This window comes from Haliotis asinina, chromosome 9 (assembly GCF_037392515.1).
Source record: "Haliotis asinina isolate JCU_RB_2024 chromosome 9, JCU_Hal_asi_v2, whole genome shotgun sequence".
Classification (NCBI taxonomy): domain Eukaryota; kingdom Metazoa; phylum Mollusca; class Gastropoda; order Lepetellida; family Haliotidae; genus Haliotis; species Haliotis asinina.
Genome location: NC_090288.1, coordinates 39,710,024 through 39,735,895, shown reverse-complemented (window position 1 = coordinate 39,735,895; position 25,872 = coordinate 39,710,024). Strand labels below are relative to the sequence as shown.

Genomic DNA, 25,872 nt, shown 5'->3' with positions numbered 1-25,872 from the left:
TAATTACCTGACTCACATTTCTCACCTAGCCATAGTGCTAATTACCTGACTCACATCTCTTACCTAGTCATAGTGCAATGTTGTCTTAACAAGACCTTTATGGTAAGACTCTGGTCAAGTGAGAGTGAACCATCTAGCTAATATGGAATCTCACTATCACTATATAAACAAACACGTAGGGGTCGTCTCAAAAGCACAAACAGGGCAGGTGTCGCAGACAGTGGCTGGGGTCGGTCTCAAAGATACAATCAATATCCATTCCCATCGAGCTTCAGGTGATTCACCTATATGTTTTTAGACGTTTGATACTGTCACTGATTTAAGCTCTTCTATGGGTATCTTATTCTTTAACACATCTCAACAAAAACTTCATGAAAGAAACACACGTTAGATGTTATTTAATAGAAGCAGCAAATATTATCTTTGACCCCTTGTGCCTGTGGGCAGCACATGCATTTCATGCCAGTGTGTGGAATCGAACCCGGGCTGCCGACGGACGTATTAAACCACTAGTCTACTCGACCTCAGCTCCAATATCTATGGGTATATAAGAATTACATAATTATAATGGTGATTACATTGCGCAAAATCCATCCTATGAAACATGCTCAACGGACTAGTACCATGGTGAGTGGATTTGTGCTAATATGACACTCGTTAATAGTTCTCTTGTTTATACCACTACACACCGCGACTGTCTATGGATATGTAGAAAGCAAACAGTTAATGGCGCTTTAACAAGTTTCCATGTCACCTCTCCCAGGATGTGCTTACCGTGTCTTACTGCACAAACGTACATGAACAAAATGGATAATACAGAAATTATCAATCATAGTAACAGAGTGCATACTGTTTTTTCTGAACAGTCGTCTGAGTAGGGGTGTAGTTCTTCCCAGGATCGAACAACACGTAATCTCCATTTGATAGATTTGGTTCCCCCGCGGCCAATAGACTCTCAAGGATAGGGAGACTGGTTATCCACCTCCACTTGGTAGTGTATCGGCCATCCACCCAGTACATGTTCGAAGTTGACTTCCCTATAAAGAAAAATTGTTGGACGACCTAAATTAATCGTGATAGTGAAATAATTATCTGTGTTAAGTCTATAGGTCGAAGATTATCTTTGTGGTTTCAAGTCTCGCAATAACACATGTATAATGTTTTCTATGGGTCAGGACTTTGACATGAAACAAGGATTGCTTGTTCACCCGACCCACTGACTGACTGACTGACTGACTGACTGACTCACTCAGATACTGTGTACACTTACGTAGGTATTGGATCTGCATCACAATGCACCTGTACTCGACTAAGTCATAGTATTCCATCCGATAGGCGGTCGGCCTACAAGCAGATCTAGCTTCAGACCATGTCACTGGAGTGGGCACCAGGATATACATGGGATATACCAGGATGCCATTTGACAACCTGGTCTTTGTGTGCGAAGTTGTATAGGTGACGGAAAACCAATACCTACACCGAAACACGCATTCTATAGAGAAACTTGGTTTTCCTTCAGCAATAATTCAGTTTACTCACTTCATATGTGAGCACACAAGGGCGCGTTCAGGTCAGTATCTCGTGACACCATCCCATGCAGCCATCAATGCTCAACACCGATATGGAAAGGATTACACAACTGTCGGATTTTGCCTTGGGTAGTTCTTCGCTATTCATCATGCAACGCGTTGGCAGGTTCTGCAAGCTAAGTGTCTGGACACTGATTAAAAAGTGGGAGAAGGTGGGGTCACGGGATTTGGTCGATGTAGCAATTTGCTGTAAGATTGCCTTGAACCACCACAAGCTCTCACCTTCCGTGTAGGACATGTCTGCCCACATCCTGACGCTATCTCGTAGAACACTGTTCACCTGTCGTAAGCAGTTCGGCGAAAACGTTTGTGTCGACGTCCCTATACACGTTGCCTCCCATATCGTCGTTGTCAGAGGTAAACGCTACTTATTCCCACTTCCTATGCCTGTACCCTGTTCACGTTTGGACACATCGTTGTCGGCGTAGTCGTGTCAGGACAGGTCAAAGTTTGCTTCGATATGCTCGGAGTGTCACTTCTCTCAGACGCAGTCTGATGCTTTGTGTTGAAATTGTTCGGAGCCCAGGTACCTGTCCTGCAGTGCACGTAGTTGTTCGAGATATGGTGCTCTCATGGACGTTGAGATGTCTTGCAAACTTGGACTCCCTTACTTTCAATAATGTTAATGTCCAGTGGCGATATTTCGGTTAGTAGTATTCAATCTTGGCACTAATTTCTTATCTTCGCTTTCGTGACGACATTATTTGGTTTAGCATTTACAAGTCTCTACCCACGAAGAGACTACTCCTGTTGACAACATATCGCACGTCCACTGCGTGGAAAGCTTTTATGAGATGCACTGTTCATGTATCGTTTTCATTTTTATGAGAAACGTTTGAGAACACAATTTGGGACACGTTTGCGCGCAGTACAGAACCATGACATGTTTCAAACACCGGAATTGTCTTAATAACGATTGCTGTCAAAAGTACAGCCAATATAAAGTATTGAAAAAATATGAGCATTTGTTTTTTAGAAAAGTGTATGTGCCAGGTTTTATGGATACGTTATCAGCGATATTAAGTAGCGGTCAGGAAACGAAGTCCACTTTTGTGTTCTGAGACAATGATCATACAGTGCCATTGTGAGACTATGTCCAATTGGAAATCAAGAAAATTAAAAATGCTTAAAAGTTGTTACAACGCACCAATTTGGGTTGTTTGGTATATCTAAGAATTTTTGTTGAAAAATATTAAACGGTTTTTGAGCTCTACCCTAGATACAAAACGATTACGGACAAACAGACGAGGTGTTGATGACATCCCCAACATAACATGACTTAGGACAAAAACAAAAGGTAAATCCTTTGAAAAGTGTTTTGGTCGTGATGTATTGGTCTGAAAATTGTGTTTGTGTTGAGGTTTTAAAATCTATTTCGTGCTGCCTGCAAAGAAAAACGTCAAGAATTTTTAATACTTACCAGGCAAAATGTTTTAACAGAGAGCTGAGCTGCAAGGCAGTTACATTTGCTGTATTAATTGGTCCTATTATAGGACTAATTAGTCTTAACGACCCCCGGGCGCTGGACAACCTACATCCCATATTGTCCTGAAGAGGTCCATGAAAAACTGATTTCCCCTTTCTTAATTTGATTTTATTCAACATATCCCAAAGGAACAGCTATGTCAACTTTGGCAAGAACGTTAATGGACGGATTAGTAGAAGTCAACTCCATATCGACTGATCTTTTAAAGAATTTTATTGTAGTGAAAGTTATGTAAGCAAGAACGTGCACAAGTCCACATACCACTTTTGCCGAGCAACTACTGTTTCAAATCTGAATTTCGTCGTCTGTGACGTCATTAAACAATTGAACGTGACGTCAATGAAGAGGAGAGTCATATTTGCTTAAAATGTTGTACTGCACAAATGTACATGTATAAAATGTATGATTTAAAAAAAAGTACACTCGGGCAAATGTCTCATATACTTTATGCGCAACTCGTGCAAAATTATACAATCATATAACCCTCAGTCGCGCTCGTAAAATAAAAGTTTTCACACTCGTTTCGTATAAATCGTATGACATGACTGCTCCTGAAAAAAAATATTTACACTATGGAATTACAAAACATCTGTTAGTCTAGATCGTGTACTTTGTGACAAGAGTAACAATGCCATTGTCATATGGAGCAAAGACTTTGGACGTCTTTAACGCCGTCAGACACAAATCTGTCTAGTCAAGACTTTACTTACACGCTCCCGTCCTATCTCTAAAAATGAATATCGCGGCGTTAGACATCCACTAAATGTGTGCTAACAAAATATGCGAAACACAAGTTATTACTTTCGTCTCGGAGTATAAATCCTATTCCGTGTGGCAGCGTCCATGGATGTGCAACTCGATAATCAACTCTCAGAAGACAGCGTCGTTCGTCCTTCACGTATCCAAAAGCAGTGACGTTCCTGCTGAGGGTGTTTGCCGCACATGTGGCCCTACTGAGAGTAACCACCTCTCCAATCAGCTCTAGGTATGACGTATCGTACCTTCGATCCATTGCAGACCAGTGATCTGATGAAAGTTTGGATTTGATCGCTGACATCATGAACGCCTAGAACAACCGAGCCACTGCTACGACCACCACGATGGACGCAATCTAAACAGACGCAGTAGCTATGATCGCCTGGACATATTCTGAATTAACAATGTCTCAACTCCTTGACACACAACCCAAACGACCTTTACTGTGATTTACTGTTCGATCTCTTCAGGCAGTTGGTGAAAGTCAATCATCACTTTGTTTGACAGCCTGATAATGTGTTGTAATTTGTTTAACTGGATTGCTCAAAATCCTCTTCAGAGTCGTAATGAATACAATACACAGTTGTTGATCATTGCCCGTCATCATTTCTTGTGAAAATGGAAGAAAAATATTTGTTCATCCTTAGTTTTGCGGGTTTATGGTCTTTAAAGGCAATGGTATTTCGGAGGATGAAGACGTTTATGGATAGACAACGTCTTTCTTGCAGTGAATGCGACGCTCAAGTGACTGTAGATTCTAACACCGCTATCAAGCAAAAATCAAAAGCTTTATGGTCCTGCCTTCTCTAAAAATCCGGGTTTTTTTGTGTGTGTGTGGAAATTGGCAGAGCCTGTGGGTGTGTCACTTTAATATTTTATAGATCCGGGTCCATGACGAGCTCTTTTAATATGGCCGATAAAATCCAGTATAAAATGCTGATTAGAAAGTTCAGTGACGCGACGTTGAGGTATTGAACACGTGACGTCTTTTGAGTTTGCTTCCGACGTCACCAACGCCCCTGTCCCATATCTTCAAGACGGCATATTTTAAACGTTTTCGAGTCCTGAAAACCAGTGACTGTTCGCGTGGGTTTAGTTTTACGCCACACTCACCAATATTCCAGCTAAATGGCGGCGGTCATCCAAGTCGCAGAGCCTGATTACCCACATTAGTATAATATCTGGATATTATTCTGCCCAAACCCGAAAGCTATTATTGCAGAAGCGGAAAAAGGTCTAATGTGGTAATCATATTTTACATCATTGTATTGTTATCATGTACTTTCGAGGTGAGACTTTAATAGATTATCTGTCTGTCCATAATATTTGAAGCCCAATGCTGAATATAGTTAAGAATGAAACGTTGTGTAGTCGACAGGTCTGCGGTCGCGCTTTGTTTAATCTGGCTTTAACGTTTACAAAACAATCATCAATAATCCATATCTCCATTATCATTTCGTTGTACTCATCAACACTATGAACCACACCAGCTCTTAGAAGACAAAACACACACATCGATAGTCATAAGGCGTAGTCATTTTAACAAGTGTTTTGCGAAATCAATTATTTCATTAAAAAATCAACCAAAGGCCAACAGCTATTTTAAAAGTTATTTCCCCGAGAAACTTAGCATTTGGAAATTTCAGGATAATGCTATAAGAATTGCCAAATGGTCCTAAAAGTTTGAGTGGAATGAAAAGGAGAAATACAAACAAATACAGTAAATCATTATAATAGTAGACCTATCTAATGCACTTCTTGCCAATGAAATAGCACATGGCTGCGCCACGAACAATAGATGCCATGGCTCGACATTCATGCGCAATACGTAATCGCCTTGCCGTGATCAGTCCTTGAAAATATCAGAAGTATGAAAATCGACTTATTCACGATCATAATGTAGTTATCATGGGTGACACACGTGTTATTATAATATTTTCAGGTTGTAGTGCACGCCCATACATAGTTTGTGCGTCTTATCACCTTGACCTCCACCCACAAAGCGTTCGTAACGTTACGACCTGTCGTAGCTATTGTTTATCATGGGTTTGCGAATGTCGTAGCTCAACGAACATTTTGTGGGTCGGAGCCATGCTTATTTACCGTTCCATAAACACATGACGTGCTCATCAAATGTCATGCCAATTACACTTAATACATCTGATGTTAAATTTCAGAGCTTTATACTATATGCATTTATTCCTTGACAATTATACGAATACGCAACCGACAACCGAGTTTGGACAGTCCTCAGAAATAGATTCCATTACGTGTTTTGAGGACAAATAGCTGTGGAAATCATGAAAACATGTTGAAATTGAGCACATGCTAATATACATGCTGATATACTGGACAAAAATAGTTAGGGATATTTGTAAAGTTTGAAATTATGAATAATGATGTATATTAATTCATTGACATACTGATAAGGATAAGATGTCAGTCATAAAAATACCAATATCCCTAACTTATTTTGTCCAGTATATTTATGTATCCATATAGACTCGTCATGTTTAAATGGTATGCAGTATCAAGCATGAAGATTAGAATTCTAAACTGTCTTCAATAACCCACGCTTGTTTTAAGAGGCGACTAACCGTAACCAGTTGTCAGGCTTAGTGACTTGGTCTACACGTCATGGTATCCCAGCTGCAGATATTGATGATCATGCTGTTGATCACTGGATCACATTTCACAAAAACTGCTTCAAGCATCTCATGAAATATATCCACTAACATTTGAATGCCTACTATGTGCAGGCTTCAGCCATGTGTGCATATTTCAAAACAATACCGGAGAGTTTCGTGATGGTAAGGATGGATGGTTTTAAACCTTTTTTCCAGGCAGGTAGATCGACGTCTATATCTACTGCACATAGCGGAAGGTCGTTTTTCTTTCATGAATGAGAATTTACGAATTTCGATGCTGATATTTAAGCAAAGCAGTATTTCTTACTTGAATATACAAGCACAGTAAGAACTAAGATGGGTTTTAGAAGATATTTAGATATTTAGATGTTAGATATTTGCAGATTAAATTAAACACAAAATACATAACGTGTAATTTAAAAAGACGAAAAAAGTATTGGTGGGCAGGGATGTTTTCGTTCCCTGACAACTCTTAAAAGTTAAGAACTAAGACAATATGCAACATATTTTTAACTGTTCGTTCTTTACATTTTTTTCTTCAAATGTTTGAATGTGGAATGCATAAGAAAACATTTATGGAAGTTAGCTTCTTTATTGTGAGATGCTTGCTCCGTCATCATTTATTTCTTCTTATTTCCACGTCCGCTGCGGGTGTATTTAAATATTGATGGTGCATGACACGCCAACAATAGGAAAAAAAACATGAGTTTATAAGATCTACGTTAAGACGCAACCCTACCAGGTTGATCTGTAGCCTGCGTTGAGCCCAATGCATACTAAGTCGTATACTGTGTATTGCGAGGACAGTCGATAATTGAGTTTTCGTTTGTGAGAAGCTTCATCTTCTTGGTTGTCAAGGTCATCTGTGTCTCTGCAAGGTTTCAAATTCAATATATTCCTTACTTGCAGACTCTTTCTGTTGAGCGACATTGTTTATGGGCAGATGAGAGTTCCAGTATGGCGTTGTACTTGAATATTTTGGAATGTCAATTACACAATTACAGTAGTATCAACCACATTATCAATTCGATTATGTACCTCAGATATGACAGATGATTGTTTAAAAAATTTAAACCAGCCATGTCACACCACAGGAAGTAAAAAGTCCTGCCCGTGGTGGGTATTTACCTTCAACTGCGGCTATTTAGCTCATTTGCCGAGCAATAATCACGATAATGAACCAGGGCTCGTTTGCTCAAAGCGATCTTAGCTAGGACTATCTTAAAGGTCACATGCAACGTAAAACATTGCAGATTCTGGTACCTTTCGGTATGCGCTTACCGAAGCAGATCATACAAAAAATGCCAATTCAACCCATAAAGTTGAAAAAAAACGCGATAAAAAATGCCCGCGAAATCGGAATTCAAACGTTTCACTAAATTCCCCCCAGCGCTGGGGAAAAACTGGTTCCAACAGCTGTGCTGCGCTGCGTCCATAACGCATGCGCAGTGAATAGGTTCGCGGAGCTTGAAACAGTATGCATGTCCAGCGTCTGAGGTCGTGAGCAGTAGTCTAATCTTGGTTGTATACACAAACAAGTAAATAATCTACTCGTTACGTAAAAAAAGCGTGTTGATTGTGGTAAGCAGTCTCTGTCACAGAGAAAGCTCAGTGTCTGGTTTATTCACACCTATATGTCTGTCTGCCTGTCTGCTAAAGACAACATGCACTACACAGCTTCAATCACTGACCACGTGCAATTTGAACTTAACACCTATCAGACTATACGACATAAAGAAAATAAGTTGATTTATGACTCGTGCACCCGAGTCCCGTCTCTGCCACATTATGTAATTAGGCAGGTGTGATACACATGACATGTTTTTATGTCTGTGGGTTGCAAACAAACTACATTCATTTTTTCGGATGAGTGGATCTGACGGAAACTGGTGCAACCTCTTGGCAGTTTCAAGCCCTGCTTTGTACTTGGACGAATGACAGATTCCAGCCACGCAGTAGTTTACCATCTCTACTGACATGATTTTTGATTGGATCGAGCGCAAATTCAGAGAACATGTATTTTCAAAACCCAACATCTCTATATACATTCTTCATGGATAACAATTTCGTTTAGTGTATATGATTTTGTTTGACAACAGTATATGAATCCATACTGAAACGACGCATCAAGTACACAAAAAGAAGCTGTTATCCATAAAGAATCTTACTTTCTTGTGACTCGCCATACTTCTAAAATGTCCATCAAACAGATCATCTTTCTGTACACACAATGAACCCTCAGCATATCAGCAAATAAAACAGCCAATCGGAAGCTGTCGTTACACTTGAGTGCACACCCACCCGCTGTGACTGGGTTCGGTCTCCCGAGGCCTTCGTTTCGAGGGAAGTAAGCCCAGCTACAAAATATTGCACTTTTGAATCGCGATTGTACGCTCATAATTTTTTTTTTTAAAAAAAGCAGCAATGTGTATTATATGTCATGAATAAGTGATAAATGTGTTTTAATTATGCTTGATATTTTGTTGCATTTGACCTTTAAGTTTAAATTAGAGTATGGGACGATTAACGTTGCGCTAAGGTTGCAAGTTATCAAATTTTGAATCAACTTTTGATAAAATGTTTGTCATTTCGTAGTGTCCAGCTGATAGTAGGTAAACTGATGGATGGTACATCAGTCGACCTACTGGTATATTTTGAAAACTTTGGTGGATGAAGGGACAATATTTACGATTACTTTATCCCTAATAATGTTGACCGTCAACCATAAGTAACAAAACGTCTTAAGTTATTTTTTAAAAGCTTTAAATGAAAAAAAAATCACCAGGTAAGTGATACGCAAGGTACTTCACAGAGGTCAACAGAGTAACAACTGTGCAGTGTTTTCAAAGGTCACAGCGATGGAAGCGATTGTCAGACCGAAACCGAGCCGAGGAGAGCCGGGGCGCCATTTTGTTTCGATTTACTGTCACGATATGTTACATATTTAGGTCATACTTATAAATATGTCAGAGTCGAACGCCTATAGTTGGAGAACCCTCCTTAGCCGTCGGGGGTTTGCTTTCAATCAGCGGGGGTCACTCTCTGGCACTTCATAACTGATCAGTGACGTTACTGCTTCTGATTTAGATAGTTATTTGTAACAACGTGCATTTGACTGTTTGTTTATGTTTTTGTGTATGATTCTTCCATTACCATTAGCAAGTCAGGATTCAGGAAACATGACCAGCTCCTCAATTATCATTATCCATATGCACCAGCTTCACCGTCTTGCTAGCGGGCTCGCAGTTATTTCGAGCACACAGGGACTCGATTTTATCTAGAAATCTGGATTGCGGACATGTTTTTCGCTTTTATTTAATCTAGTGTCACACTGTGACATTACTCTTAGCCTATAGTAATGATAGGAACACATTTTTTTGTACGATTATTGCTATGGAAATGCAATTTAAGCAATTTGTTTATGACATTGAAATTTTCAATTCAGACATGTATTCTTTAAGTAAACTCGAGTCCTGTCATTCTGTACTATAATAGACATGTCTTCGAGTTTACTTTGTCTGACTTACAAGAAGTATAACTTAAACATGGGAATGTTTAATGAACCACATGGGAACGGAATAAGCCTACGTTGCCATGTACACAGTCCTTTTGAGAACACATTACATGTACTTGGCTGTTCCAGTTGGCGTCACGTGTAAGATATTCATGTACCCTCGTCACCATTATTCTACGGATGGCGAGTAAACGTCCATGAAACAGTCTTTGGAGGAACCCATTGATTGGTATTACTATTCAAATAGAATACGACAGTAACAATACAAAATATTGTTTTAGCAACTCTATGCTCTCCAATGCAACATATGTACGTACTGAACTTAGCTCTCAACTTGATATATGGTACTGTGATTCAGTTCACATTGTTCTAGAGGAATCGATTACAAGTATTTCCAAATAGTCTTTGAAAACACTCAAAGAGTTACATGAATATTAATCATTCTGGAATTGATTTCTGTTGCGGTATGAGCATGGTAGATGGAAAACGTCCAACTAGGGTATTCCGTATCTGGGGTATTCTGGAGTATGTATTTCATAACACATCACGGTGCATGTAGAATATTGCAATAACACTATACAAAATCCCACGCGAACATAAGCATACATTGGGGACGCACCTTTCGTCTACTGTATATCAACATAAAGCTTTACTGGAATCCACAGTCAAGACACTGGGAGTGTCTACACAACGGATAGTGCGGGTGGTGAAGCACAGGCGGATTCACTATCATGATATGCTGACAGAAAACACAAAAAACATTTGCACAATAAAGACAAGTGCATGCGCGATCTGCTGACCAGTAATGGTCATTTATCGTGACTTGAAATTTACCTGAAAATGTTAACACCAGACTAAAATACTAATTACTGCGAACTTTAGGCATTATCAAAGCGTGGAAGCTTTAGTCAATGACGTTCCACAAGGAAAATTATTAAATGTGTGATTTCACCGAGCAGGCGGCTTCGAAGTGCTGTCAACATATTATTTTTCTGCCGATAAGTTCGGTAAAGTATTGATAACTGTTTTGCCTCACACATTTGATCATGTGCTGGTGGTCCAGAAATCAGAACAAGTGTAAGCGTGAGTTGACGTTCACGCCGCCTCTTGCAATATTCCAACAATACAATGTGCCCATGTGGGGATTCGAACCCAGACTTTGGCGTGACGAGCGAACGATTCAACTACTGGACTACCCCAGGGCCCCAAGAACAAATGGGGATGAACTGGCCAGCTATTCTCGAAATGTTCGTAGCCGTAAGAACTTCTTAAGCCCATTCTTAACACATTGGCTACGATCAAAGTTAAGAATTGTTTGAGTTACGAACGTTTTGAGAATAAGGGCCCTGGATCGGAACTGGACAAGGTGACCCGCAGACCGAATGACTACAGTTCTACATCTTCCCCCTGGTGCAAATGTGGCTGCTGGATTTGAAAAAGACTTCAAGTCCATTCAAGTCCAATAAAAAGTACTTTGTCACATCTAAAAATCCCAGTAAATTGAAACCAAACATGCTTGTATGTCTTTATCATTATACACAGTTGCATGCAAGGAGGCCGAGGAAGGCGTGCGTATTACCTAGTGGCGAAAATTGTATCCAGCAACTGACATTTAGAGTGTATCTCCCCTGCTTATTACCTACGAGCTTTCATATTGTAACCATAACAACCTAGGCCTAGATTTTCGAAGCTCTCTAAGAGCTAAGGAAGGCAGTCGAAAGACAATGTTAATGTATGGCACTTACGACTATCTTAGTGCTAAGGCAGCTTCGAAAATATGGGCCCAGGACTCCATAACAACAATCAATTGCACAAACCCTTCAGCAGCACTCCAGTCATAAAGTGATATTCAAAGAATAACCGATTCTGGACCAGACAATACAGTGATCGACAACATGAGCATCGATCTACGAAATTTGGATACGATGACAAGTTTCAACGCTAAGACCGTTGCTTTACAATACAGAATTCACTTTGGGCAAGTGAATATCCAACTAAAATCTAGACGACTATATAGCTTCGTAGTACCCAATTTGATGTTTATCTTGGCAGATTATCGATTCAGATATTTCGGACTTTGAAAACGAAATGTTACATTTTCAGAGGACGATTACAAGGCGGCTTTCATCGCAAAGTGAAGGTGTAACGGGTGTTTAGTCAGTGATTTATACTTTGGATTTTACTTTCCATTCCTATGCCGAAATAATTCAAGATTTATTTACAATATCATAGACAATCCAAGCAGAATCAAATTAACTGAACACCCCCCCCCCCAGCATACTTTATATACCCGTTGTCCAACTACACGAATGATCTAGACAAAATAACGTGTTATGATACAATGGTCGAATAAAAGTTGCAAAGGTTTAAAAAATAGTAAAGAAAAAAAGAAAAGAAAAGCATTTTGAGCTTCATCAGCATGAAGGATCGAACCAATAACTGTGCTCACATGACATGAAGACCTACAACATGCACGTTGGAGTGTCACAGTTACCTCCCTTAATAAACCCGACGACAACGAAGTCCCGTAACTCACCATTTCCAGTATCAATCCGTCCGAAAAGTGTAGTCACGCCATTCGTTGATTGTTCTGGCGTTTATTGAATATTTAGCGTGGAAAGAGACTCTTATGGTGTCCGGGATCAAGACGAATCTTAGGCATACGTCATGAACAAGTGCGTTCTATTTTTAGTAACTTAATATAAACGCGTTCCAGGAGAGGAGGGTTAGTTAGGAAGTCGTCGACAGACATGGCAGAGTCAGTGAGTATTTATTTGTGATATCAATGTTTGATGTATCGTGTAACGGGATCACACCTAATGAGCAGTGAGGAATCACGGATGATGTGTGTGAAGCGAACGAATAGTATTTTAAACTGTATTTCGTCAGGGGCAGATAATACGTATCCCTGCATTGCATGTCATTATTCTGTGTATATATCAATTATTCACCATATGACACCGAACGAGAAAGGTTATTGAAAGACCAAACCCCTCATCCAGTAAAAGAATAGATAAAAAAGAAAGAAAGAATCTACAAATAATAAAACAATAAAAAGAACTATACTAATAGGTCTGATAATGATCTCATGAAATGAAGTACGTCCTCTCACATTTTTATGTTATTATTAAATTACAATTCACAGTATTTCGTGTATAATTTTACCTCTGATTATCTGGTTTTAACTTCAGGAATGTCATCACAAGAATATACTCTTTAGTTAGGCATAACCATTCATTTTTTTTATTTAGGTTACTGGAATGAAGTTTCAATCACAACAAAACACTTTGATTTTCATACCTAAAACTTTCATTAAAAGGTTCTTAGGTTACAAAACACACACCCTGAGATAAAAATAACGAACATTTTTTTCAACCATTTTGGGGCGGGGGCGGTGGTTAGGAACATTTTAAAAATACTGCTGCACTTCAAAAATTATGTTTTAGCATCATGTCTATCCATTTTGGTTATGGCAGTGACATATATATTACATATAATATGAAAATCTGGGCCTGGAAGAGTAGCACCATTTCATTTGTTTTTAAACTTTTTTGTTTTTTTAAACAAAGTTTTCATGATTAATGTCTGAAATTGAGTAAAACATCATCACAATAAGTATACATAGTTGTTGTCATGGTACAATAACAATACAAGTGACAGTGGCATTAAAAAAGAGAATATTTTACAGCTTTTATAAATAATATATGCTCGACCTTCGAATTTGAAGTCTTGCATTTTCAAAAGTAAATTGTTATTCTAAACATGATACCTGTCTCTACAATTAAAACATAAGTACAGCATGTGACCCAAATGAATTCACAATTTCATCCACGATCTTTGTAAGTACTGTTCACGAAAATTGGACGTCTCAACGCTGCCGATCGAAATCAGGCAATTGGACGATTGCAAGCTGGCGAATAAGAGAGTGAGGTGGCAAGGATCTTCAACGTTCATGCCAGGACAATAACTCGATTATGGGATGGATTTTGTCAAACATATTCGACAAATGACCGTCCGAGATCAGGATGGCCTAGAGTCACCACACTTGCTCAAGATCGGTACATCCGGGTAACCCACCTACGTGACCGCCATCGTACCATCTGGGACACAACACAAGAACAGTTTGGAGCCTGAAGAGTGCCCGATCCGACAGTCAGGAACCGTCTCCGAGAAGTAGGAATGTTTGCTAAACGTTCAAAAGTTGCCCCCTCCTTGATAAGACTACATCGACGTCGACGAGTGAGATGGTGTAACACGGTGCTTTCAATGAACCTTGCAAACTGGAGGCGCTTATGGTTTAGCGATGAATCCCGTTATCTCCTCAGGCGACGTGATGGTAGAGACCGTGTCTACAGACGACGTCATGAACGTTTTGCTCCTGACTGCATCAGACAGGTGGACAGATTCGGTAGAGGGAATGTTATGGTGTGGGTAGAGATACACCCGCAGATAGGAACTGGTGCTTGTCTGCACGTCCTTCACCCTGTTGACCGTCAACGGCAGTTCTTCTAGCAGGACCACGCCAGGCCCCACACAGCACGTGCCACCGTGCACTACCTGACCAATAACAACATCAATGCCATCCCCTGGCCGTCCAGATCCCCGGATCTTAACCTAATCGAACACCTTTGGGATCAGATCGATAGACGGGTACGTCGACATCGTAATCCACCACAGAATCTACAACAGTTGTTCCACATGCTGCGGGTGTAATGGAGAAGGATTCCACAACAAAGCATTCAACTGATTCGATCTGTACCCAGGTGTCGGGCAGTGGTAGCAGCTGGAGGTGGTCATACGTGGTACTAACTTCAACACCACCTGGTGGAAAGCAGTAATGACTGTGATGACTGTTATTTTCATGAAGTATGGACACGATAGCAATGCATTGCTCCACAAAATTCCATTCATGTATCTTTGTTTTCCGCTGATGTACACGTACCTGAGTAACACCAAATTTTCATTGATATTTGGGTTTTGCGTTTCTTTCGTTTATGAGGAGTGTACTTGTTCGAAGATATGGGTATGATGAAGGGATACTATGGCGCATTGTACTTTGGATGACACTTCTAAAACTGATTTTTAAAAAACATTCTGCATGTCATCTGAAATGATTCCAAAGTTCTTACAGAAATAACTTCACCCTAGAATGGCCTTTCTGGCATTGAAAAGCTTTATTTACAAAATATTTTAAACGGCCTTAGTTTTTGTTTAGAAATGAATTTTGCAATTCATTGCCGATTTAACGTAATCAATTTTACGATTTGGCGTGCCTTAAAAATAATCTATCGGCGTGGTCACATGACTAGTAACGTGACCTTGTAATGTAGTATGTCAACTAAGCAAGTGAAACATATTTTGCACCTTCGGAGTAAAGATTTTAGGATTTTTAGGCATTTGATTATGAGGTAGATAGTGCATAACGGATCCCCGAGTTAAAATTAACTGCTTGCTTACGCATGAAAATTTGATTTGTAGTTTACTGAAGTCCCACCGATAGCGGTGATCGCCTTGTTGACATGCAGGATGCTTCTCATTAGACTTTCGTGCATCATAGCGCTAAAAACATGGATAGTAATGGCCGATCGAAAACATATGACGATCGAAAACGTCTGACGGGAGGATATACATGTATATATTTCCACGAAAGTTCTGGTAGAGGCATCCACAACACACGGTTATATTCCAGTACAGGGCCTTATTTGTAACAAACAATCTTTGAGTGCTTAAGAATTCTTGACTATAAGAAATGTGAAGAATTATTTTGGTTTCACACTTGGCTTTAAGAACTACTGGGCGCTTGCCTAGATATTTGATGGAACCACGAGGTGAAATTCCCGCAGTATGAGATATGATAACACGTACGGTCGTTTATTCACTAGTTTGTTGTGCACATATTAACATTAGTCCTCCGGGTCCTGCTGAGACGCGAGGGCAGATTGATCCCTAAGATGTTCCGTTGCATCCTCCAGTGACGTATATCCATAGTAACGAAACCACCTTGAATGTGTTAAAGGCACACCCTAAAGAGAACACATCCAGCTACCCCCGGGAACAGATCCTTGCTACTCTGTACGGCCAGGCTGTAGGGGATGCTATCGGGCTTCTGACAGAGTTCCTCACTAAACAGGAGGCGGAAGAGGTGAGCTTTGGTCTATACCGTGAATAAAAAATTCGGCGCCACCTAGTATATTTTGCAAAAATATAGGTTGGCGTATAGGAAATAATATTATAATTTGGTTTAGTACTTTTAGTTCTGATACAAGGCCATGATTGCCTTTTACTTTCAACAGGATGCATGCGCTTTTGGAAAATATGCATTTTGTTTTCCGAAAAAATTTTACCTTCTTTTGAAAAGTGAAAATCAGAAATGACTTATATGGTCACTTTTGACAAGTGAAACTTAAATTTATAGTCTTGTATGAGCACAACAGGAATAGTTATGTTGCTTTTAAAAGCAGTGCCATCATATCTGTAACAATATTTCCTTTAACAGCAAATACAAGTGATTATGACATCCCTAAATCAGTCACCAGATGAACCTTCTCTAAATATGAATTGGTCTTTCCAGTAAGTTCAGCCTGACATTTCCACAGCTTCACATCTTAGTTTTCAAATAGGCTGGTGCTTAACTTTTTATTCTCGGTATATTTCAATAAGAAGTAGTTTCGAATCAATCTTTAACTGTAAGGTACCTAATGCATGTTAACATTGAATATTTTTCGCTTCTTTTTCTTTGTTTTTTACGCCCAATGAAATGTGTTTTGTCAGTTAATCGGGACGGGCAAGTTTGTGCTGGTGACGCTTCAAATATTGATGTACATTTAGTACATGGTAGGCAAATACCAGTCTGCAGATTTGAAGTTCATCCATTAGTTGAATAGTTTCCTATCTTGCAGTGCTATGGCAATGTAAAGAAGCAGCTTGAATTGGAACACAAGGATCTATGTGCGGACTTTCATAGGATGTCCTGGGAGGAGGGAGACTGGACGGATGACACGGACCAGATGATACTCATCCTGCAGTCTCTAATAGACAATGATGGACAGGTGAGATGCGATTACTCAGTGTGGTGTTACACACAATGATGGACAGGTGAGATGCCCTTGCTCAATGTAGTGTTACACACAATGATGGACAGGTGAGATGCTCTTGCTCAATGTGGGGTTAAACACAATGATGGACAGGTGAGATGCTCTTGCTCAATGTGGGGTTACACACAATGATGGACAGGTGAGATGCCCTTGCTCAATGTGGTGTTACACACAATGATGGACAGGTGAGATGCCCTTGCTCAGTATGGTGTTACACACAATGATGGACAGGTGAGATGCCCTTGCTCAGTATGGTGTTACACACAATGATGGACAGGTGAGATGCCCGTGCTCAATGTAGTGTTACACACACTGATGGACAGGTGAGATGCCCTTGCTCAATGTGGGGTTACACACAATGATGGACAGGTGAGATGCTCTTGCTCAATGTGGTGTTACACACAATGATGGACAGGTGAGAGATTTGCTGTGTACAGTTATCGATTATTTGATGATGATGATGATGATGATGATACACAGGTGTCATAATCTCGGTGTTATGAATGATAATGCCGAGGTGAGATATAAGGCATTGAAGTACTGTTGAAATTAACATTTCACAGTGGCATTATTTCACGGACAAGTTTACAAGTATATATCTTAAGATATGATAGAATACCAGAGGAAGTCATTGTCCAAATATACACTATGTTCATTCTGTAAATGACTAACCGACCATCAAACAAATATACCAAATACAGCGCAGGCATTTCTATCATATGTGACAAGTCCAGAGAGCCAAAGCTTCAAGAAGTTTCTGATCACCTTTGTGTTTTATTTTGAAATTTTAATTCATTTATGTCCATTTAGAAGGAATGTTAGTATGTTTAGTAATGCAGAGTGCAGAGACGATTTTTGTTGCTTGAAACATCTTTTTATAATAATGAAGTATGGACATATATTTTACCATGTGGGTTTCTATTCACGGGCGTACATTATTATCTCATATTCAGGTGATACCTGCAGATTTTGCAGACAAGTTGAAGACCTGGTCAAAAAAAGGATTCCCAGAACTGAATGATGAGCTGGGAATTGGTCTTGGGAGAACAACTAAGGCAGTCCTGTCTCACCCCGAGTATCCTCAAGAGTCACATAAAGTACGTGGTGAACACTGAGGAAAATATTCTTCTTTCCAGGGGTTTGTCAGTTTGTAAGTGCTTAGCCGGAAAAAAAATCACGTGGGACATTGTCTTAATCCGCCAAAGGAACGTCAACTAATACGGCCTCAGTCCTTATTTTGACAGTTAAATGAATGAAAACAATGCTTTCAAACATCAAAAGTAACTATTTAAAACTAAGTATATTAATACCGAGATTTGTTTTTGTCTTAACATCAGCAGTCCAAAAAAGACCTTTCGGGGTTTGGTACCTACTTGGTACAAACGTTACAAAATGGCAGCTTCAAGATGCGGCTTCATTCATTTGAAATAGAGTGAGTGACTTTAGTTTTACGCCGCACTCAGCAATATTCCATCACGACTCACTTTAAAACAGAACTTGCACCAGGTCAGCTGGAACTGGAGTGAAATTCAGACCCTTGTGATTCTGAAAGTAGGTCAGTAGGTCAGTAGGTACATTGTTGACCTTTGGTGCGTGTTTTGAGCCCTTCAAAGACTAGATGAGCGGTTGAAGGCAGGTTTAAGCTTGATGCAGCGCATACATGCACGGTCAGTCTAAACGTTGCATGAAGTGGAGTTACGGAATTTCCCATGTCTGGTTATTTAACAGTGGAAATTTAGATTAATAAATCAGTTAAATGGTGTCATTTGGGTCCAGTCTGCTGGATATTTTTACACGAATGAGTAATAGACAGGTAACTTGTCAGTGCGGTAGTGTAAACCCGAGTGATTTCCATCTGTGTGCAAAACCCATTTCTGATATTGATACTGACACCGTGATATGTTGCAGCGAGGGGCGTAAAACCAAACTCTCAAACTCTTGATGCGTATCTCTAGATGTCTGAAGGGTCGGCTTTACCGACCACAACTGCCATACATATCTAAATTACATGTATGTATGTTGCCTGGATTTTAAAAGTAAATAATTTATATATTTGTTAAGAAATACATCACCCTCGATATATCCAGGGTATGCGTTCCGATAAGTCACCACTGTAGCCTGGATGCATCTACGGCTCAGCCCGATAAATTTATTACCTCCCTTGGCTGGCTTTTCATCAGGTGTCTACGCTGGAAAGTTGAGCGAACCAACCAAAACTCACTTTCGCTTTTTAAATCATATAACCGCTTAACTTGACAACACAAAAGATGCAGCGGTTTTCTGAAGGATGCAGAACGAGTTTTTGCATATTTTTTCAGTTTCGGACCTATCAGTTTGACTATGATTTAGCCAAAATCTGAGCCGCACTGCGAACAAACCTTCGCAACTGCGACCGCTGTCTTTACCGGCTGTAAAAGCGGCTTAGCTGATTGGCTACTGTGAGAATGCGGAGCCAGCTTTACTAAGAAAGTGAAATCCCAAATATGACATATGTTGCAGCAAAGGGAGGTAATAAAATTTAGAGGACGGACTATGTTTTCTTTTTTAGGCGTCATTTGATGTTTGGGAGGCCAACCGTAGACAAATCGCCCCTAATGGCGCCGTCATGAGGACGTCCATTTTAGGGATACACCAATACTGGGACACAGACGCCGTAGCTGACAATGCCATCGCTATATGTAAGACAAGCCATTATGACCCCAGGTTAGTGCGGTTCCTTTTTACAAAATAACACAGATTTTGTTGTCAATATATGTACATAAAATAGACTCATATTTCTATTTGGTGACCGGTATCAATATACACGCTGATATAGATATGGCTTGATAGTTGTAAGACTTAAGTAAAAATTTTACTTGGATCTATAGTCTATAAGCTATAAGCCAACCACTTTCGATGTTCTGAGGTAATTTCAGTAGGTGATCATTAGATATATATGATTAGGTAGTCTCGTGGTCGTTCGTTGAGCCGGTTCGACTCTGAAGTCTGAAAACACACGCAGCGCACTTACAGAAACACTGTAATTTCTAGACACCTTCATTATCTGGCGTTCCTGTTGGAATGGAGCAGTTTAGACGTATTAACGACAGATGGAAATTGTATAAACATCTTATCGGGCAACATTCTTCAGTACACCGCGTTTACACTTCGTCTATAGATGGCGTCAATATCAACCGTCTTGAGTGTATTTCCTCCATAATGAATCTGTTTCAAGTATTTTGCTAGGTCAGTTACGAAAACTGGATGTACTTGAATGCTTGGGGGTATTGTTTTTTTGTCGAACACCACAGCAGGTTGCAACGTATTGCACATCTTACTGAACAACATGTACTTTAGTATTACTGTGTGTATATCACTGTAGGTGTCAGGCCTCGACGGTGGCGGTGTCCGTCGCCATCAGCCTGATGTTGAGGAAGCAGCCCCAGCACCTCAAGAAGAACGGCAACTACGACATCGACAACATCATACAGGAGTGCTTCCATGTGGCATCTTCGAAGTGTCTAGAGACAGATGAGCAGGTGATAAATGACTAATTTTAGCATGAGCTATTAATAGCCACGTGTTTTGTTTAAAACTTCACTCTATAATTATTGCATTGATAAGTGATGCCATTTTTGTTTCGTTTTAAAATTAACAAAAAATGTGAGATGATGGTTGAAATGCGGCCAAAAAGTGTGTAATTAGTGAATTTACCACACACCATGGTGGAAATAAATTATTATATTCTGGTTTTATTGTTCGATGGATGTGGCTACCCGATTTTCTTGAGACGAATCAACGTTAGTAATCATAAACGCACATGCACGTGTATTCATATATTTTATGACACACAGAAGAAAGAGCTGAGGAAGTACCTCGAATGTGAAAAGATAAAAGACTTAAAGCTGTGTGAGCTTGGAAAGATCGGCTACACCTACAAGTGCCTGGGCACAGGATTCTGGGCTCTAAAGCAGAAGGACTTCAGGAAAGCCCTGCAGACAATTGTTATGGAGGTATGTTCTTAGTACCCTGAAGTAAAGATCTAGGTTGGAATTGATCTTCGGTAACCCATGCTTGACTAACGGGATCGGGTACTCAGCTTCACTAACTTGGTTGACACGTCATCGCATCCCAAATGCGTAGATCGATTCTCGCACTGCTGGTTATTGGATTGCCTGTACCAGACTCGATTATTTACACACCGCCGCTGCCATGTAGCTGGAATATTGCTGAGTGCGGCGTAAAACACAATCCAACCACGTCCTGTGGATCATTACATGTCCACAGTTACTGTAGTGACCACACTATCACTGGGCCAATCATATCTCTCCAGTCCTGCTTGTGTAAGTCTGGGACAAACCAGACAGAGATGAACTGCAGATCGACCTCAAACAAGAACGATAACTCTATTCCGGTTTGATTCCAGTGATGTTTAGTATCACCGAAGCACTTCTATATTATACTGCTGTTTTTGTTTTAGTTGTTTTTGAAAGAACCAAACCTCTTTGATACAAGGTAAATAAGAAAAAAAATATTCAACACATATGCTAACATTATTATTATTGCCAGCTGTTCACCTTATATTTTGGAGCGTTGGGTTGGCCTAATGGTTGAAGCGTTCTGGCATCACGCCGAAGGCCCAGGTTCGATTCCCCAGCTGAGTACAATATATGAAGCCCATTTCAAATATGCGTGAGACAATTGCTGGAAGGGTGCTAATAGCGGCGTAAAACAGTATTCACTCACTAATCTTTCAATTCAAAATGTATATTTCTAAGTGGGGTTCAGTAATCACAAAAGGCATTTGTTTTACTGAACATGCAAACAAATAATCTTTTATTTCAGCTACAATAAATCCCAAAGCAGATGGTAAAAAAATTTCTCCAACTGACCATTCGTGTAACCTTCCTGTCATAGGCTTGGTGGAATATTTAAATGAATTATCAATGAACCTCCAAAAATCACATCATCACATTGTTATCATGTAGTTATACTATGCTCGCTGTACCACTGACTTCTATGTTTAATCCTTGTACCCGTTGTTTCCCCACTTTTTGTTATAATTAGTATTTCGTTGTATATATATCGTTTGTTCTCTCCCTGTATCATTTACACTTGAAAACGATGCAAGAACCTGTATCGAAACGTCGTGTTCCAGCATTAAAGAAGTTGTCATTCATATACACTTATTCTATTCTATTTAACCTCCAAAAAGTCAGACTTAGACATAGTCTCAGATCTGGATTGTGAGCCCAGTGTTACAGATTGAAGTTGATTGGTTATATATTGATGTAATATTTTGCTTTTGAATCTCGGGGTAGAATAGGTCTTTAGCAACCAATGCTTGTCACAAAACGCAACTATGCATGTCGTAAGAGGCAACTAACGCGATCGGGTGATCAGACTGACTTCATTGAGACATGTCCTCTGTTCCCATTTGCGCAGATCGATGCTCATGCTGTTGATCACTGGATTGTCTGGTTCAGGCTCGATTATATACAGACCGCCGCCACATAGCTTGAATAATGCTCAGTGTGGCTTAATACTGAACCCGCTCACTCTCTTTTGAAACCCACACCGATTTATAATTAAATTTCCTTGAAAATGTTGAAAGCGCACATACAATCTCCAAAACAAGCCGGCTAGATCGTCAGCAATATACTCAGCTGGACCCATGAGAGCCGTTGTATGAAAACACCCGCATGTGCGTTTGTCTGAATTTCTCACCATCGTTGACATTATCCTTATTAAAAACTTTACATGAGGCAACAAAATTCTGTTAGCCAGGTTCTTTGTAGTTTCAAATTCAATATGACGATATAAATTTTTCATGATTATATTAAACCATCACATAATGCCAGAAACAATCAAAGTTCTGGAGATTATTTTTGTAAGTACAGCAGTCATTATGCGCGTTCCGATTATTTTGTCGTATTTCCGTACATAAGTATCATCGAGCGAGTGGACGAGTCTTCTTTGAGGTGATGTAAAGGGGCGAGTGGTGCTTGATGTTTATTCGAAAATGTTTTGTCTCTGCAGGGAGGAGATGCTGACACCAATGGTGCTGTAGCTGGGGCTCTCCTGGGCTGTAAGTTAGGAATGTCAGCACTTCCGGTGTCATGGGTGTCAAAGTTGAAGCACAAAGATTGGCTGGATGAAAAAATTGAAACGTAAGGACCTTAGATATGAAGCGTCACCATGAAGAAATTATATAAACCAAACAAATTCCACTGTATATGTTTACCATTTATAAGACCAAGTATATATGTCACTCAAAAGAATTCAAACACGAACACCTTCACGTTCAGACTTTAATAAAGTACATATGCAGGTGTATACGTTATAGATTCGGGTTAGAATTGGTCTTCTCATGCTTGCCCTAAGAGGCGACTAACGGGATCGAGTGGTCAGACTCACTGAATTTCTTGACAGATCTCATCGCATCCCAGCTGCGTAAATCAAAGCTCCTGATATGTTAATCAATGGATTGTAAGGTCCAGAATCGATTATTTACAGACCGCCACCATATAGCGGGAATATTGCTGAAACCGGTGTTAAACAACACACCAACTAACGATACGTTATAACATGTCTACCTTGAAACTGCAGGTTTCTAAAGATTTTGGTGCGAATGAAAGAGGGGAAAACAACCTCTGAAGCAGCTGATAAAGCAAGACAGGATCCGGAAGGTCTTTGAACGAAGACAACGGTCTACATGTGGAAACACAACATTGTTTAATGCTGATCTACCCAGTGACAGCGTAGCTCCTTGTTCATTGAAGGTTCTGCAAAATCCATCTTTGATTATATTCAGTTCCGCAATTTGATTGCGTTAATATATTTTAGATATGTGGGGAGATGCATTTTGTTTCTCTTAAGATCACTTACGTCATCTTCCAAATGGGTAATACGTGAGAATATTCACTGTCATCCAATCGATATATATTTATACTATGCATTTAGCACCTGTGGAATATGTAATACACAGTTTCCTTAATCAGCCTTTAACACTTGTTACAATTGCTAAAGGGGAATCCCTCCATGTTCACACGATACACTTGTCGACGTAATTTGTTTCGCTTGTGTAGGATTATTGTAAAATGTTTTATTTGTCGAAGTAAGAGGCATGGTATGTACCGGAGTAAAGCCCTTTGTTCAAAATTTGCTGAAAATTGAGTTGTAATTGCTGTTCGGTTTGTGTTGAGATGTGCTGCTACATAACGAATCCTGGTAGTGTTTTGTGTACACTCTCACGCAGGTGACTTGCATGAATCTCACTCTTGAACGGTTCTTCACCGAGAACGTTCTGAAGCTTACACGATGTTTGTCCCTGAAACAAACATACATGAAGCCATTTTCCATGCTCATTCATTGTCTCTCGTTTTGAAACCTGCGATGATCCAGGTAAGAACTTGTCTTCAGCAACCCACGCTAGTAAAAGACGACGAACGGGATCGGGTGGTCAGACTCGCTGACTTAGTTGTCACGCCATCGTATTTCCACTGCGTAGATAGATGGTCATGCTGTTGATCACGCGATTATCTGGTCCAAACACAATTATATACAGACCGCCGCCGCCATAAAGCTGGAATATTACTGACTGCGGGGTTAAACAACAAAACAGCCAACATAGCCTCAGTCCTACCCTGAGCAACCATGCAAATATAACAAGACCCGAGACCCATATTCGATTCCCGCCCATTTCTAGTGTAACACATATATATTATATTTGTGATTACGCATTCTTAGCAAAGTACAAATTGCAGTACTTTTTTTAGTTGAGTCCCATCCGGGATTCGAACCCATACCGGGCAAGACGGCTGACTTTGTGTGCTGACGATTAGGTGCCAGACTGTGACGGTGTGGGTTCGAATCCTTGATGGAACTCAACTGAAAAAAGTACTAGAATTTGTACTTTACTAAGAAAGTGTGATCCCAAACACACCATGTCTTACATTTGACCACTTTCTAAATGGCATTGTAAACCAAAAGTCATTGTGTTCTGTAATCTGATTGGTTGAAAAACATGATCAAATGGTATTAGATTCCCGGAAACTGCTAGACTATTCACTGCGTATTGACACGTAGAAACGTCGCAAACAATCGTTTTTTTGTGTTTTTTTGTGTCATCAAATGTGGTGACGCCATTCAAATCATAATGTGACGTAAAGTTAGAAAGCCGTCACAAATAAGCAACTCTAGATACTACCACGGGAACCAGCCAACGCCTTGTCCGTCCGCAATCATTTTGCTTCCGGAGCATAACTCCTCTATCGAAACCCCCCCCCCCCCCTTCATAAATCACGCATTTTCCCTAAAAACACGCATACATGTCTCTGGAAGTGCTAAAGTGCTATGTTGAAGCAAATCTCTACTGAATGTGGTCTTAGTAAACAGTACACGATTGAGCCACTGTGTTGAGTCCACCACTGTAACACTCTCATTACATGCAGGATTTGAGTTTAGGTAAATTGTCAAAATAGCCGGTCAATAAACCCATCAGAGTTTACCGTCATACAACACCGATTCATCGGCAGCACTGAAACGGCATCACTCGACCATCTCCAGATCGGCAATGAAAACACTCGGCCTATCCCTAACCTGTTGCCTTTGGTTCTCGCTTCACCTTTCGACGTTATCCCCTTCACATATACTGTAACGTTTCCCGTATTAGCACAAGCACGACTTGACTATTCCAGATTGAAAACAGCAGCGTGGTGAACAATAATTACGTTACCATTGTGCACTTAAGGGCACCACATACGTCCGCGAGTAAGTCTGAAAGCTTTAAGCGATGACACTTGAC

General features: G+C 40.0%; 1 protein-coding gene across 1 annotated transcript; it reads left to right on the top strand.

Moving 5' to 3' along the window:
* The first annotated feature begins 12,472 nt into the window (after positions 1-12,472).
* On the top strand, positions 12,473-24,407 carry LOC137296056 (uncharacterized protein YegU-like). Its single transcript, XM_067827709.1, has 9 exons — positions 12,473-12,755; positions 16,010-16,135; positions 16,893-17,042; positions 18,041-18,184; positions 19,636-19,790; positions 20,449-20,605; positions 20,921-21,079; positions 23,106-23,236; positions 23,676-24,407. The coding sequence occupies exons 1-9, from the start codon at positions 12,744-12,746 to the stop codon at positions 23,761-23,763; spliced, it is 1,122 nt and encodes a 373-aa protein (XP_067683810.1). The 5' UTR covers positions 12,473-12,743; the 3' UTR covers positions 23,764-24,407.
* Positions 24,408-25,872: the final 1,465 nt, after the last annotated feature.